The following is a 17,540-nucleotide window of genomic DNA, read 5'->3' as shown; positions in this document are numbered from 1 at the left end:
AGTCCAATATTACACATTAGAAAATCATTTTTAAAGAGGGTTCTGCTCAACTTTATAAAGAAAAAACACACATACTATAACATCAGATGTTTTCTCAGTATGCATGATTCTTAAATCTAGGATTCAGATTTAAATTTTAAAAAGTTAAGAAAGTAAAGCAAATAATATTTTTATATAAAAGTTGAAAACTATTTAAAATATTAGGAAACTCCTAATCTCAGACAAATCAATAGAATCAAGAAAATTAGATTTACTAATTGGTTAAGTAATAGTTTGGAATTTCATTAGATAATTATGAATCAATCATAACTTTTCATTCATTCTAAGGATAATATGGTAGTACAAATTATGATGCCTTTTCAAAAAAAATTAGCTTTACTATTAGCTCAAATTATCTGAGTAAGAGAAAGTAACCACAATTTAGTTGGAGTTAAGCGAATGAGTCTAAAGGCTGAAATTTTATTGTATAAGAAGTATATTTATAAATATAATATTTATAGAAAATAAAATTTCCTAACACAATTCTATTATTTAGCAAAAAAATTTGTGTAGAAACAGTAATTTAAAGGGATTAAAAATAGGAAGTTTTAACCTGAAATGTGGTCCCAATAATCAGATAAAGTTGTTCAAGCTAATTTTTAACTCTTAAAGGCACAAAGAAATGAGCAAAGACCCGATGGATATTTGTCTTATCATTTAAAACTTATACATGTACCAATAACATAAAATCATTATGATTGAGAGGACAGACCCAACCCACCATTTCTTGGAGTTGGGAGATTCATTGGTGTTACACATTGCATGTGTTTGTACACTACTGGAAAAAAATCATCATGATTTTAAAGGAAAATTAAGTAAGATATTACAATAATGTGATGCTTTTTAGGGCAGATCCAAAAAACAATAGTAATAACTTCATGTAGCCTTTGTTTTTCTCAATACATTTTTGTCATTATATAGCTAGACAATCTGTGAAGTAGCATGAAGTCAGTAGGTTCAAAGTTCAAATCTTAAGATTATTAAATTATAAAAAACTTGTATTTTATTTATAGGGAAGAGAATTTCCATATGATAAAAGTTGCAAAAATTTCCTATTAATTCATATAAATCGGTAGTCAATAATATGAATATTAGACCTAACTCCACTATTGCCTATATCTCTATGCCTTTCAGTAAAACAGTTAATATGACTGTATCTGTGAAATGGTCATGATAATAATAACTGACTGTAAGGATCAAATAAGAATGTATGTGAAAGTGTTTTGTAAATTACAAAACATTAATAGATGTATTATGATGATGATGATTAACATAGCTTTTATCTATAGAGTAATTAAAGTACCAAAGCCTTTACTATATTTTAAGTGGTCAAAAAGGCAATTTTATATTAAGACATTGTATTATTAATTTTGAAAACTGTACAAGATTGCAGTACATCTGACAAAGTTAAATATACCAACATACAAACTTTGATACAAATGTTGGCTCACAGTCATTATCATACTATATGATTTTTAGAAAAGAAAGTGAACTTTACTTTCAGAAATCTTACCTCACTGATGAACTGATATTCATAAATTGTTCCTTTGTCAGGATATGGAATAATTATGGGCCTTGCAGTATTCTTTTCGGTATCACTCAGCAATTTGTATCTTTTTCTAGTCTCATCTGAAATCGGACCATTAATTAATTCTCTAACAATTTCATCAAATCTCAGCCGGTCATCCTCTTTACAACTAGCTCCAACAGACCAGGTCAATGAAAACAGAAAGATACCCTATATTGGAGAAAAATAAATTCAGAAAAATACTTCAAATGTTTTTAAAGCCTGCAAACAGAATTTTTAAAAGTATTTATCATTCAAGTAAAAAAATAAAGAAGAACATACAATGTTCTAATAATAGCATTCTGACATGTGTGGGTTCTAGTCTTTGCTTCTTAATATTTAACTTCAATACCTATACTAACAGTCAATTTCAACAGTCAGGAGAAAGATGATCATTAGATGGATAAATTAAGGAAATAAGGGGTTTCATTTTTTAATTTATGGGTTGCTAAAAAGAGTTGCCCTTACCTCAAGCACAGAATAAACTTCACTATCACTTTTAGCCTTAACTTTGGCTTCATCTTCAAATTCATCCAGCAGGCAGTCCATTAGATTCATTAAAGATTTAACTAAATTTGTATCTGATGTAGGAGACAATTCCTTAAAATCAGAAAGATATAACCAACAGAAGCATTTAAATTTGAGATCAAACATGTACCACATTCAGTTTAGGTAGTTATCTAACATAGCATTCTTGTTTTAAATTTATTTTGCAAACAAACAAAAAACACAATCCAACCACTAATCACTAAAAATCTTAAGGAAGGCAATTACATTTTTAAATATAAAACTACTGTTAGAACTTATCATTACAATAAATGAGAACCCATTTTAGTTCACTTAAAAATACATTCACATCCTCAATCATTCAAAAATCGCATTTTACAACAATAGTTATGGGATGTATTCTTAACAAAATAAAGAATTGCAGCAATTACAAAAAATAAAATAGATCATTTTGATTACCTGAAAGTGAAAAGTTTTTGCATATGCACCCAGGATATGGAGAGAAATTGCTAACTGGACAAAATTGGTTAATTCCAATTTTTCTTTATTAAAAAATTCTTAAAATCCCCCATTTTCCCTACCTTTGTATGTTTTCTAATAAATTCAACAGCAACTGGGATTATTCTGTCAAATAAACTTGTTATAAATTCTTTCTGAAAAGCATTGATCCCAGCAGGTAAAACATTTAACCAAGATAACATCAAAGGTCTCCAGCCTAACATTTGAGGCTCCATGTAAATCATACCACATCTGGAAACCTGTTGGGGAAAATGGAGAGAAGATAACTATTCATCTTCTCAAGATGACACTTAATAAGGGAATAAGTTAATATGCATATTGCATATTAAACATTATCTACAACCACATTAAAAACCCTTTGAAAATTATTCTCAAGACAATTTTTGTTTGAATTCTTAATGTGTGATTTCCAATATGATTAAAATTATGAGAAGGAAGTCATTTTTGAATCTCAAATTTGCCATGGAATTCCATCATATTAGATAAAATATTTTGCTCATTTTAAAATGGTCTTTGTCAAGAAAAAAATTTCTTATAAGAAATAATTTGATTTATACTAATTTTGTTATTTTATTTTTTCCAATTGAATGCAATGATAGTTTTTAGCATTCATCTTTATGTAAGCTTCTGAGTTCCACATTTTTCTACCATCCTCCCCTTCTTCACCCCCCCCACTTAAACCAGTGAGGATTAATCTGATATAGGTGGTATATGTACAATTGTGCTTAACATATTTCCATGAGTTATGCTCATACCATTTTTTATTTAAAACATTACCAATTTTCCACATTCTATTGGAAATTTCATTTTCTATAAATATAAGTAAAAAAATTAAAGAACTTACTGTAGCAGGTGAAGCCACTTCTAAATCCATGGGTTCAAAAATTAGACTCATTTGTGGTGACATTTGAATAATCTCTCCACTCATTAGACAGAGCTTTTTATTATCATCCAAAACAGTATTCATATTCTCAATCCATACTGCATCTACAGGTCCATCAAAAATCAACCATTTTCTATCTGGAGACTATATTAGATTTGTGGCAAAGGGAAATAAAAAAGATAACATTTTGAATGCTAGACTAATAATTAAGAAAACTCAGTTTTACAAATCAAAAGTAATAGTATTCCTGAAAATTAATGTCATAGAAAAGTATCAATGTACCTTCTGACCCAATTTACAGTTGAAATAGCTATACTTATATAAAAGAAACTTATCTGTAATACTGATGTAATAGATAACATCTTTCTTCAAAAGAAACCTGCTAAGATTTAATCATTGCAAAATTCTCTTGATCTCATATCTGTAGAATTCTTTATGGTGCTTTAGGATTAGAAAAAATATGGTTTTAATGCTAAACAGTAAGGGAATTCTCATTTGCATGGTTTACCAGATCATGTATCAACGGTTCTAAGCCAGTTTTTTTCCCTTCGTTCCCTCTAAGTGTGCATATGCAGACAAATAATCAAGAGAGCAAATTGTTCTTTACTACCTTTACAAAAAAGACGCTAGAAAGTAAGATATTATCCAAGACATCATTAGACTGTTAAAAATTTTTTAAAATGACACGTGGCACAGTGGATAAAGCATTGGCCCTGGAGTCAGAAGGAAATGAGTTCAAATCTAGCCTCAGGCACTTAACAATTACCTAGCAAGTCACTTAACCCCACTGCCAATTTGCAAAAAACAAAAAAAAATTTTTTGAAGATATATGAATACTCTCTAAAATTAGAATGATCAAGAGAACTCTAGGGATAAAGATAGTAATAGCAAAAGCTTTGCCAATAGTCATGCTGGCCTTTGCATATAAAACATTCCATCAACCAGTATCGACTTTTAGTTAAAGTAGTGATGAACCAGTACTGAGGCACTGAGGCAGTCATCCTGTTGTTTTCTTTTGGCCTTCTTTGAAATATTCCACTTTAAATACTATATTATGCATTCCACCAAATCTGTATTTACTAAGAAAGGAAAGAATTAGATTTACTGTATTACCCATTCATTCATTCATTCATTCATTCATTACTCTTCATTCATTTTCTTTTCCTCTCCTCTACATTTTCCCACTATGTCATAAATTACATGCAAATTTTTAAGTGATTGCAAAATTGAAAAAAACATACAAGAAATAGTTTTTAAAACAACATTATGGACTTAATTGTAATACAAAAGTAAAATATAGAACACTTACCTGTGAAGAAGCAAATGCTCTAAAGCTTACTGCTAGGATACCATCTGACCATTCATGAGATACTAAGTCAAACTGTCCATATAGTTGACCCATGGTTATTGACTTGGGATTTATGACAGTAATTTGAACCTTGTTTTCTTCCATCAATCCCTTGATATAAAAAAAAGTTTGCATCACATATAAAATATGTGGGTCCAATTCTCTACCATATTTTTCTGAAGGGATGAAATATAGTTATAGTTAAACTAGAGATGATGCTGTAGAAAGATGTATGAGGATTAGCATTTCTTGCTTATACTATTCCTTCTATGGAATTATGATATCTCAGAAAGGAATGTAAGGAGTGATTTGCTCATTAGCCAGCATTCATTCTAAACCACCAACCTTCTGGTGGCCCAAATAACTAAGCCTTGATTTCCTTCAGTCTCCCCAAGGAGATCCATTAGAGGATTCTGCCCTAAGTATGTACATCTCTTGGGTCAATGGTAGCTGGCTCAGTTATGAAGCAGAACAAAAATCTCTCTATATCAAGAGTGAAGAACCATAAGGCCAGATACTGTTGAAATAATCTGAGTCTTATAATGAGCTGCCCTGCAAAAAATGTACTCAGTCATATGCTCTGACAATCAGCATATTCAAGTTGGAGTGGAATAAATAACCAGAAAAGAGTGGATCCCCCCCCACCATTCTAGCTTGGTTAGAGCCATAGACCAAAGGAAATAAGATAAAATTTAATAAACAAATATAAATTTCTATACTTGAGTGTTCTTTTAATCAGTTTTACAAGTATAAGATAAAAGAGGCAGAACAAGGTAACAATTCTAATTTAAAAGATCCAATAAATTACACATTAAACTATAATTGAAAAGTATGACATGACAGCTAAAATACTAATGCTTATGTCTTCTTATAGATTCCTCTCTTATGACTAAGCACTTAAGACCTGACAGAGTTCAAGAAGCTTTTTAAGGGTATCAAGTTATGCACAAACACAAAACAGAAAATAAAAATAAAATATACTAATATAGAAAAATGAGATTTTCAAAGATTAATTTCTAACACTATATTAGCAATTATCTCAAGACCTCAAAAGCCTCAAGCCCTTAGGCTATGCCTTATGGTGAATTTTCTTTCTTTTAATTTAATTTTAAACATCTACTGCATAGTGCCACACTTTCTTTTTATCCTGAATGATGGGAAAAGAGGAAGCTTTCCACCTTTCAAATACCCTTCTGTTATTTGGCCCTCTCCCACAATAAATTAGGTTTTCACTTCCTTACCTCATACATTCATATGTTATAAGCATCCAGATATCACAGAGCTTTAGAAACTGCTGTCCCTTATCTGATACAATTTATGTCAACAAGTTAGATAGGACTTAAAAACAGGGTTCTGTACCTTCATGAACACTTTGCCCAGTTCAATGCAAGGACTCATGAAGTACCTACCTTCTCACAAATGTCGTGCAAGGCACCAGCTAAAACTCGATATGCACTTGTCTTTCCACCAAATGGTTCTCCAACAATCATAAAACCATGACGTACAATCATCATTTCAAATATTTGTAGTATCTTCTCATAAAAGAATTTAGTCATTTGCAAATTCATTTCATCACAATTATCTTTAATAGCTGCCATTAAATCATTGTAATCTGGTTTAGGCAACTTCACTCCAGGAAACAAATCTGAAGTAATTCCCTGTCAAGGGAATATTTCAAATGTATATATTTATTATATTTTATTAGGCACAAAGATGCTAAAATTTTGCTAGTTCTAATATGTGAAATAGATAAAACATTTAAATTCATGTAATATAAAAGTAATTTTAACAATATAACATTTTTTCTTTAATTCCTTTGATATTCTTGACTTTTTGTTCCTCCACATGAGCTTTGTTCCTACTTTTTTCTAGTTCAATAAAAGGTAATTTTTTGATTTGATTGATAGGAACTGAATAAATAAATTAATTTGGGTAAAATACTCATTTTTATTATATTGCCTTGGCCTACCAATGATTAACTGATATTTGTCCAATTACTTATACATAATTTTGTATGAAAAGTGTTTCTGAATTTGTCTTGGCAGGAATATTCCAAAGTTATTTTATGGAGTCTACAGTGATTTTAAATAGAATTTTTCTATCTCTTACTGGGGTGTTTTGTTGTAATATATAGAAATGCTGATAATTTATGTGGGTTTATTTTATATGTTGCACCTTTGCTAAAGTTGTTATTTGCTTCAAGTAGTTTTAAGTTGATTTCCTAAGACTCTCATACTGTATACCATGATATCATCTGCAAAGAGTGAGAGTTTTGCTTCCTTATTTTGCATATTCTAATTCCTTCCATTTCTTTTTCTTCTGTTATTGCTAAAGCTAACATTTCTAATAAAATATTGAGTAATAGTGGTGATAATGGGCATTCCTGTTTCACCTCTGATCTTACTTGTAATACTTCTAGCTTATCTCCATTACATATGATGGTTTTAGATAGTGTTGACAGTTTTAGGAAAACTCCATTTATTTCTATGCTCTAATGTTTTTGTTTGTTTTTTTTTTTGTTGTGCAAGACAGTGGGGTTAAGTGACTTGCCCAAGGTCACACAACTATGACATTATTAAATGCCTGGGTCCAGAATTGAACTCAGGTCCTCCTGACTACTGGGTCAGTGCTCTAACCACTGTCCCACCTAGTTGCCCCCTCTAGTGTTTTTTTTTTTTTGACATTTAAATGAATTGTGTATTCTGGACAGTTGTTATGATCAATAATAAATAAAATTCTTGGTGCAATATCAAAACCCATGGATTTTAAGAAACAAATGCACAATGCTTCTATGATATTGAATAAACATGAATTGAAATTTCTAAGTGATGCTTTCACTACAATTATTAACATAACTATTTCTATAGATGTCAATAAAATTATTTATTATTGTTTTGCCAGTGAATTTGGAGTAGTTTTCATGTGGTTAGAAATATAGATCATCTCAGTATTCTGATAAGGGTATCGGTGTATTGGTTTTAGAAATCCAGAACTCAAGAAGTTTAGGAAGTTCCATAGGTAGAAAACTTCTAGAGCACCTGAGTCCTGTATCTGAAGATCAAACCTTCTGTTCAGCTCTGGCCATTCCAAAAGGAACCTTTGAAATTCCCCTGGTTCATTGAAAGTCCATCTCTTTCCCTGGAAGAGGACATTCAGCCTTGCTGGGTAGTTCATTCTTAGCTGCATTCTAAGCTCTTTTGCTTTCCGGTATATTGTATTTCAAGCCCTGTGAGCTTCCAATGTAGCTGCTGCTAAGTCCTGTGTGATCCTGACTGCAGCTCCACGATATTTGAACTGTGTCCTTCTGGCTGCTTGTAATATTTTCTCTTTGACTTGGGAGTTCTGGAACTTGGCTATAATATTCCTGGGGGTTGGTTTTTTGGGATCTCTTTCTCGGGGGGATCAGTGGATTCTCTCCATTTCTATTTTGCCCTCTGCTTCTAGAATATCAGGGCAATTTTCCTGTAGTAATTTTTTGAAAATGATGTCAAGGCTCTTTTCCTGATCATGACTTTCAGGTATTCCAATAATTTTCAAATTATCTTTCCTAAGTCTGTTTTCCAGATCAGTTGTTTTTTTCAATGAGATATTTCACATTTTCTTCTAATTTTTCATTTTTTTGGTTTTGAAGTATTGATTGCTGATTTCTGGTAAATTCATCAATCTCCCTGAATTCTATTCTTTGTCTGAAGGATTATTCTCCTCAGACAGTTTTCTTATCTCTTTTTCCATCTGGTCAATTTTGCTTTTTAAAGCATTCTTCTCCTCAATAACTTTTTGAACTGTTTTATCCATTTGACCTAAGCTGGTTTTTGGCATGCTATTTTCTTCAGCATTTTTTTGGATTTCCTTGACTAAGCTGCTGACTTCATTTTCATGTTTTTACTGCATCTCTCTCCTTTCTTTTCCCAGTTTTTCTTCTAACTCCCTCATTTGATTTTCAAAGTCTTTTTTTGAGCTCTATCATAGCCTGAGCCCAATTTCTGTTTTTCTTGGAGTCTTTAGATGCAGGAGCTTGTGCTTCCTCATCTTCAGACTGAGTATTTTGATCCTTCTTGGGCTCATTTGCAAAATATTTCTCAATGGTCTTCCTCTTGTTTCTTTGTTCATTTTCCCAGCCTAAGCCTGTTTTTTGGGGGTGCTTCCTGAGCTTTTGGGACACTCCCACAAGGGCCTCAGTGTGTGAGGTTCTGTCCTCCCTCCTGGTCTGTGAATGACCATAAGCGCCACTCTGCCACGGGGCTGAGGTGGGGGGGGGGCACTGCTGTTCTATAGGGGAGCCTAGACTGCGATCAGGATCTGAATGTGGTCAGAGCTCCAGAGTCCTGTTCCAGGGGCAGAGGACCGAGCTAGCAGTTTCTCTTTACTCCCCTCCCTCAGCTCAATGGGCTCATGCCCTGGGGGCTCCTGCTTACCAGCTCCACCTGCTTCTGTTTCCCAGTCTAGGCTGCGGAAAGACCAGGCTGCTGGCTGTGTGCCCTGAGGGCTGGGCTCCAGTGCTTGCTCTGGCAGAGGTCCCCCTCTGTTCCCCCACTTTGTGCCAGTGCTCCCCAGGGAGACTCCTCTGCTGCTGTGAGCTGCAGCTCCCAGCGCCCTGGTGCTGCCTCCGGGAGGCTGAAGTTCTTTCACTCTGGTGGGCTACCCCGCTGGCGGGGGAGCAGAGCCTTTCTGCTCTTTTCCAGCTTACCTTGAGTAGGAGAACTGCCTCACTGGGTCCCTTTGTGGGTTCTTTATCTCGAAAGTTTAGAGTCCTTAGTTTATGAGTTTTTATCAGAGAGCTCCTAAGACTCGATCCCTTCATGTCGCCATCTTGGTTCCTCCTCCTCCCCTCCAGTGTTTTTAATAGGAACAGATTACTGTATTTTGTCAAAAGCTTTTTTAACATCTATTGAAATAATCCTATGATTTCTGTTAGTTTTGCTACTGATATGGTCAATTATACTAATAATTTTCCTAGTATTCAACCAACTCAGCATTGCTAGCATAAATTCGTCCTGATCATAGTGTATTATTCTAGTGATAACTTGATGTAATCACTTTGCTAATATTTTATTTAAAAATTTTTGCATCAATATTCATTAGAGAAATTTGTCTTTCTCTGTTTAGACTCTTCCTGGTTTAGGTATCAGCACCATATTGTTATCATACAAGGAATTTGGCAGAACTTCATCACCTAGTTTTTCCAGTAGTTTATACAGAATTAAAATTAGTTGTTCTTTAAATGTTTGGTAGAATTCATTTGTGAGTCCATCTGGACCTGGAGATTTTTCTTAGGGAGTTCTTTTTCTGAAATGTGGTAATTTAAGTATTTAATTTCTTCTTCTGTTAATCTGAGAAATTTATATTTTTGTAAATATTCATCCATTTCAATAATATTGTCAAATTTATTGGCATACAGATGGGTAAAATAGCTCCAAATTATTAATTTCCTCCTCATTGGTGGTGAATTCACCACTGTCTTCATTTTTGATACTTGTAATTTGTTTTCTTTTCAAATCAAATTAACCAGAGGTTTAACTATTTGTTGCTTTTTTCACAAAATCAACTCAATTTTATTTATTAGTTCAATAACTTTCTTACTATTGATTTTATTCATCTCTTCTTTGATTTTCAGAATTTCTACTTTAGTATTCAATTAGGGATTTTTAATTTGTTCTTTTTCTAATGTTTTTAGTTGCATTATGCAATTCATTAATCTCCTCTTTCTCTATTTTATTCATTTAAGGATTTAGAGATATAAAATTTCCCCCAAGAACTACTTTGGCTGTATGAAATTATTAATCATGTCTATGATTTGATCCACTAAGTCTTTAAAATTAGGTTATTTTGTTTCTAATTAATTTTTAGTCTACCTTTCCATGGCACTTTATCACTGGGATTTTTATTGTATCCTGATTTGAAAATAATGCATTTAATATCTTAGTTTTTCTGCATTTGATTGATGAGTTTTTAAATGCCCTAATACCTGGTCAATTTTTGTATAAATGCCATATACCACTGAGAAAAAAGTATATTCCTTTCTATCCCCCATTCAATTTTCTCCAGAAATCTACCATATCTTATTCACCTCCTTGTTTATTTTTTGGTTATATTTATCTAATTCTGATAGATGATTGAGATCCCCCACCAGTATGGTTTTGTTGTCTATGTCTTCCTGTAATTCATTAACTTCTCTTCTAAGAATTTGGATGCTATACCATTGTTGCATTTATGTTTGGTTTTGAAATTAGTTCATTTTTATTGTAACTTTGAGGAATATGTAATTTACTTCCTTATCCCTTTTAATGAGATCTATTTTTGCTTTTGTTTTGTCTGAGATGAGAATTGCTCCCCCTGCTTTTTTCACTTCAGTTGAGGCATTATATAGTCTTCTCCAGTCTTTTACCTTTACTAGGTGTATCTCTGTTTCAAATGTGTTTCTTGTAAACAATATATTAAAGGATTCTGGTTTTTAATCTACTCTGCTATCTACCTTGGCTTTATGGGAGAGTTCATCCCATTCATATTCACAGATATACTTATTAATTCTTCACTATCTTCCATGCTATCTGCCCTCTATCTGTACTTTTCTTTCTCCTTTCATCCTATCCCTCCTCACAAGTGTTTTGCTTCTGAAAACTGAAAACTGCCTCCCTCAATTTGCTCCCCATCTATTAGCCTCACTCCCTTTTCTTTCCTCTTTCCTCTTTCCTCTATAACTTTTCCCTCTCCCTTCTAACAGCTTCCCCTTCCCTTCCCTTCCCCCTTTCCCCTCCAATGCCTAAAGGGTAAAATAGATTTCTAAACCCAGCTGAGTATATGAACTATTCTCTGTTTCAGCCAAATCCAAGTAATTCTCACCCTTCCTCTTTTTCTGACTGTAATAGGTTCTTTAAGCTTCTCCATATGATGTAATTTACCCCATTTTGCCTCCCCCTTTCTCCCATCCCAGTTCAATACTTTTTAATGTCTTAATTTTTAAATCATCCTATCAAAATCAATTTATCTCCATACCAAGTATACTCCCTCTAATAGAGACACAGCTCTCAAAAGCTATATCATCCTCCCATGTAAGGATGAAACCAGTTTAATCTTATTGAATAACATTCTTTTTCTTTCCCTCATTTACTTTTTCATGTATTTTGTGAGTCTCCTGTTTGAATATTATAATTTTTGTTCAGCTCTGGTTTTTTTCATCTGGAAAATATGAATGTTACCTATATCATTAAATATCCATCTTTTCTCCTGAAAGAATATATTCAATTTTGCTGGATAATTGTAATTCAAGCTTCTTTGTCCCTGATGTATCATATCCCAGGTCATTCAATTCTTTAATGTCAACACTGCCAAGGTCTGTGTAATCCCGACTGTGGCTCCTTGTATTTGAATTGTTTCTTTTTTGGCTAACTGCAGAATTTTCTCCTTGATCTGATAATTCCAGAATTTGACTACAATATTCCTTTGTGTTTTTATATTGGGATCTCTTTTAGGAGGTGGTTGGAGATTCCTTCAATGACTATTTTACCCTCTGGTTCAAGATTGTCAGGGCAATTTTCCTTGATGCTTTCTTGAAAGAGAATGTCCAGGCTATTCTATTCATTCATTCATTCATTCATTCATTTATCCAGGCCATTTCATTTATTTATTCATTTGATCATGGTTTTCAAGTACTCCAATAATTCTTAAATTATCTCTCCTGATCTAATTCTTAAATTAACCTCTCCTGAATCTATTCTCCATCAGTTGTTTTTCCAATGAGTTATTTTTCATTTTTTGATTTTGCTTTAGCCTCTACTTGCCCCAGTACATTCTTCAAGTAATTATTTTCAGTTAGCTTTTGCATCTTTTCCATTTAGTCAATTCTATTTTTAAGGGAATTGTAATCTTTTTCCATTTGTTTTTGGATTTGCTAAATTGTATTTTTAAAGGATTTATTATATTCAATCAGTTTTTCAGGTTCCTTTTTCAAGATGTTGAATTTCTCTTGTATATCTTTTCCAATTTTTCTATTGATTTCAAAAATCCTTTTTAAGCCCTTTCAAGAAGTCTTTTTGGATTAGAGACCAATTCATATTCTTTGCAGTTTCACATGTAGTACTTTTTCTTCCATACTCTTCTGAGATGGTGTTTTGCCCATTCTCATGTCCAAGGTAGCTTTCTAGAGTCCCAATTTTTCCCTGAATTTTCTTATTCAATCTAAGTTTTGTTACTGAGAACTGTCCCAAGCTTCTAGGGTTGGGAGGGAGTTCTACTCACAGCCTTTCCACATTGAGAACCGTAAAGACTTTCCTCACTGGGCTGAGCCATTTGTGTTGAGAACACTGGCAGCATGCTCACTGGGCTGGGTTGTCCAGCCATCTCACTGGCTGAATAGGGAGTCTCAGGATCTGTATTGGAATTCCAGTTTGACCTGCTGTGCCACTGGCCTGCTGAATAGGGACTGCAGGGGCCTTCATGCAGATCTCTCCTGTAACTGAGAACCTCTGGTTGATCTCTTTCATGCCCCACCTCTAGCCCCTGCCCTGGGGACACTTAATGTTCTACCTTCGACAGACCTTGCTGGAAAATACTCCCCTCTTTTCTTCTGTGGGTTCCGTTGCTACAGAATTCATTTAGAGGCTTGATGTTGTGATAAATATAATATGATAGGAATTTTGATGTATTATAAAAATTAATGTTCTCACCTCAAAAAGTGGTAGATCATGGGATAAAAATTTTGGCAGATTCACATCTATGATGGATCTAAGCAGCAAAATTTCTTCATTTTCATTTGGATATTTTAGCTAAAAATGAATTCATTATTATTTATATAGCAAATTATTTTTGATACCTTTAAGAAGAATAAATTTGAAATTAAATGCAAAATTATAATCTTTAGATTGTCTTAATTGACTTTTGGATCAATTTTAGGATTACTATACATTTTCTACTCAGATATCTATACCTCAGTACAGACAAGATTTGTATATTTTTATTTTACTTCAATTCTCTTTATCTTTTTTCTTTTTTATCTTATTGATGAAAGGAACTTCCTGTGTTAAAGCTCTCCTTAACACAATTCAGCAACTTATACATAAAATAGTTGTCTAACATACAGAGAATTTATTTGACTTGTCCAGTCCTTTTTTCTAGCAATTAAAATTCATTCATTTGAATTTGAGTGCAGTATCTTAAATTTAGGTTTTTTTTACATTATTGAAGGTATTTCTTTTACCTTGAGCAAGTTGTCAACTTGCCAAATGATTAGAATAAAATACTTCCACTTATTCATTATTCCTATACTTTGCAATTTTCTCTAGAAATATAAATCTAAATCTAGCCTAAGGTTATTATCATTTTAGAAAGGTCAAAACCTTAACCAGGTGGCTGATGAATATATAATTTAGCTTTTGTGTTGCCATCCACTTGTTTGTACTTCAAAAGTGACTGTGGATGACTCAATGTACCTTACAAATAGAGTGAAAATTGGAACTGTCTGATAATAGGTTTCTAGTCCTGGTCTTGAATGGGGTTTCATAAGTTTATTGAACTGAGCCAAAAAAAAAAAAAGAAATATCTATCATTTCTCTCCCATCCGCCAACATAATTCCATTTAATTAAAAACTACAGATATTTCTTTTAAAAGTATCTGCTCTAAGGAGGAAGCACATAGGCTTTAGATGATTATGGGTTCAAATCCCTGTGCTTCAAATTATTCCTCTGAGGAAGTCATGAGGGCTTTGAGCTTGAGTTGCCTCATCTGTAAAAGGAGCTTTTTGGATTAGGTGATCACTTGAGAGCTCAGTTCTAAAACAAAATATCCTAGGCGCTGGTTCCTTATTTTCTTGTGGTAAATTTTTCAAAAAGAAAAGAGTATCCAGAAGCTAATATCCTACTATTTGGCATCTTATTACATCTTTCTGCCTATTCTTGGTCAAATTACTTATTCTAAGAGTCTTATATTGCTTGATATCCACTAACTTGACTCATATCTTCTTTTACTTTAAAACTCTAAGATATCTCATTATACGCCTTCATAACATAATCTGCTTATGAAGGGTAATAAAATAAAATATAAAAACACCCTGTTTGGTCCAATCTCATGTGAAATTTCATTTTCCCCCACAATTTATGATTAAAAAAATTTTAAAAATACTAGCTAGAGCATTTATACTTAGAAAGTACTTGGAAATTGTAATTTGAATTTTAACAAAGAATGACAGCACTTACTTATTGCTGAATATTTGATTCAGTACATGGTCAAGGAATATGAGATGGAATATGCTATATTCTGAATCATTTCACTTTATTCAACCATAATACAATATTGTCAGGATAGGTAAATACAAATTATTTCTTCTAATTGTCATTTTTTTTTTACTGGAGAAAAAATAAGCCTTCCAATTGAATAGAGTAATATGAAACAGGAGTTTACGACTAAGAAGTTGAACACCCAGAATAAAAATGAGTACAATTTCTTTTGACCTATAACTTAATAAATTACATATATAGAAATTGTATCTTGAGTCACTAAACAACAAGAATCATGTTAGTGAATTTTGTAGCTCCTGTGATTTATCTATTTTTTCCCCTCACATGGAAGCAATTAAGGTATAATTATATCATCACATGGAAGGCTTTCAAGTCAAGTGAAAATAATTAAAAATCAATCAAACCTCACATCAATATAATTATGATTAATGTCTTTTGTAAATATAACCCAAATGTTTAAGAAACTCCATTACTGCATTTTCAACAGTCTTCTCACCTCTCCTGCCTATATGCTCTACTGGTATGTTAAAAACCACCTGATTCAATTTCTTTTAATAGTACCACTATTCTCCTAGTCATCCAGGCAAAAAGCCTAGGCAATATCTTTCAATGCTCCTTATTGTTTATCCTACTCATTCAATTTGTTGCTGAATCATGTAGATTCTACTCTGAAATGTCTTCCAATTCATCCATCCTTTCTATTTACATATATATCATCACCCTATGTTATCTTTCAAGATAAAATAGTTTAGACTAATAAGTGATCTCCCAGACTTACCACTTTCATCTCCAATGTATTTTTTATACAGCTTACAATTTAATCTTGTCAAAGCACTCCTTTGATCCTTTCATTTCCTTGCTCAAACTGCTCAATAGATCTCTACTGCCTTTTAAATTAAATCTAAAATTATTAACTTGGCATGCAAGGCCTTTCCAATCTGAACCTGATCATTCTTTCCTGACTTATTTCCCACTACTTGCTTAGACATTAATCTTTTCAACTTAATTGTACTACTTGATGGTTCCCAAACCTAGGCTGTCCTTTACTCGGCAGTTTGCTCATATTGTTCTCTTTGACTGGAATAAATTATTCTTCCTCCAACAACCATCCCTATTTGTGGAATCCCTCTGCTCCACACCTCCCCTCCTCACTGCATCTTTTTTGTGCCTCTTTATGTCTTGGACTTTAGTTGTTTGTACACCTGCTTTACCCTAAAAGTCCCATTCCTCAGCCATACTCCAACTAGAAGCAACAAAGTGCTAGTCTAGATCTAGAAAGCCCCCAAAACAGTACCTCATACACATGAATGTATAATTAGTATACTGACTAGAATTGTATATATCCACTAATTATCAATTAAAAAAACACATGCATACGAATACTAAAAGATCTCAAAACATTTACAAATCCATTTTACTTTTTAGTATATATCATTCATTTTGTATTAAAAGGTATAAGTAATCAATGTTATTTATGTTAATATAAATTTTAAATGGATAGAAAATTACAAAACAAGTTTTTCTAAAATTATACTGATAACATTTAAAATGTATGCAAAAAACAGAATGCCTCCATGAACTGCAGGAAGATCTAATCAATTTAATGAAAAGAGTTTAACCGATTGTGTATATTTTTCATGTGCTTGAAATAACCGGCAAATTGATTTTCTGATGACACAACTTTCATAGCAGTGTGATCAAGTAATGTAATAATGATATGCAAGAAACACTGGAGTCTCATACCTTCAGATTCCCAGCAGCAGTAAGCACCGACTTCACTGCTCTCATTCCATAGTCATAATGGTGTTGAGATGATAATTGCTCTGAACACAAACGATAAGTAGCTACAATTTTCACTGACAGAGGCCGAGCGGTAACGAAACCACAGGAATAAAGGACAATTTCTGCAATCATGGCATAGTCTGGTACCATCATTGCTACTGTCCTAAAGAGAGCCTATTAAAGAAAACAATCATATATTTAAAAATAATCAGAAAAATAATTATCTTTAATATTTATTAATTTAATAAGTTGCATCATTATGTGCTTTTGCAAGAGTCTCAATTTGCATTAAAGTCTTTTCAGTCAACAAAGTAATCATAAGAAAAAATATTCTATCATTCTAGGGTAATAAGGAATATGACTTCACTTTTTTCTTAAAATTCATAAATTTTATAGATTTAAGATTAAAACTTTTTGTAATTATATTTTTGATTACATTTTAGTTCATCATGCAATTAACATATATCAACATGTTATCAATAAGTAGGAGATAGGATGGAAAGGAAAATAAAAAAATAAACTATAGAAAATACTTAGAAAAACAGAATCTTTAGATGGAGGAAGAAAAGCTGACTGCATTCCTCCCTCATGACCTTACATTTACTTTACCATGTATGTACATTTGGTATATAACTATATATGTACATGTTCTTTCCTTCAATAGG

At 32.6% G+C, this 17,540-nt stretch overlaps 1 protein-coding gene across 9 annotated transcripts in view; it reads right to left on the bottom strand.

The window, feature by feature from the left end:
• Window positions 1–17,540, bottom strand: part of DNAH7 (dynein axonemal heavy chain 7) — a 271,696-nt gene that overhangs the window by 177,214 nt on the left and 76,942 nt on the right. For all 9 annotated transcript variants that reach the window (XM_074215444.1, XM_074215439.1, XM_074215442.1 and 6 more), the window contains 8 exons: window positions 16,837–17,049; window positions 13,527–13,625; window positions 6,273–6,521; window positions 4,825–4,974; window positions 3,477–3,659; window positions 2,695–2,871; window positions 2,075–2,206; window positions 1,553–1,777 (listed from right to left, as the gene is read on the bottom strand). In XM_074215444.1, coding sequence (XP_074071545.1) covers window positions 1,553–1,777; window positions 2,075–2,206; window positions 2,695–2,871; window positions 3,477–3,659; window positions 4,825–4,974; window positions 6,273–6,521; window positions 13,527–13,625; window positions 16,837–17,049 — 1,428 coding nt within the window. The remainder of the gene's footprint in view (window positions 1–1,552; window positions 1,778–2,074; window positions 2,207–2,694; window positions 2,872–3,476; window positions 3,660–4,824; window positions 4,975–6,272; window positions 6,522–13,526; window positions 13,626–16,836; window positions 17,050–17,540) is intronic.

The sequence above is a fragment of the Macrotis lagotis genome, chromosome 1 (assembly GCF_037893015.1).
Source record: "Macrotis lagotis isolate mMagLag1 chromosome 1, bilby.v1.9.chrom.fasta, whole genome shotgun sequence".
In the NCBI taxonomy this organism is placed as follows: domain Eukaryota; kingdom Metazoa; phylum Chordata; class Mammalia; order Peramelemorphia; family Peramelidae; genus Macrotis; species Macrotis lagotis.
The sequence above is the reverse complement of the archived record's forward strand: the minus strand, read 5'-3'. Positions and strand labels throughout refer to the sequence as shown.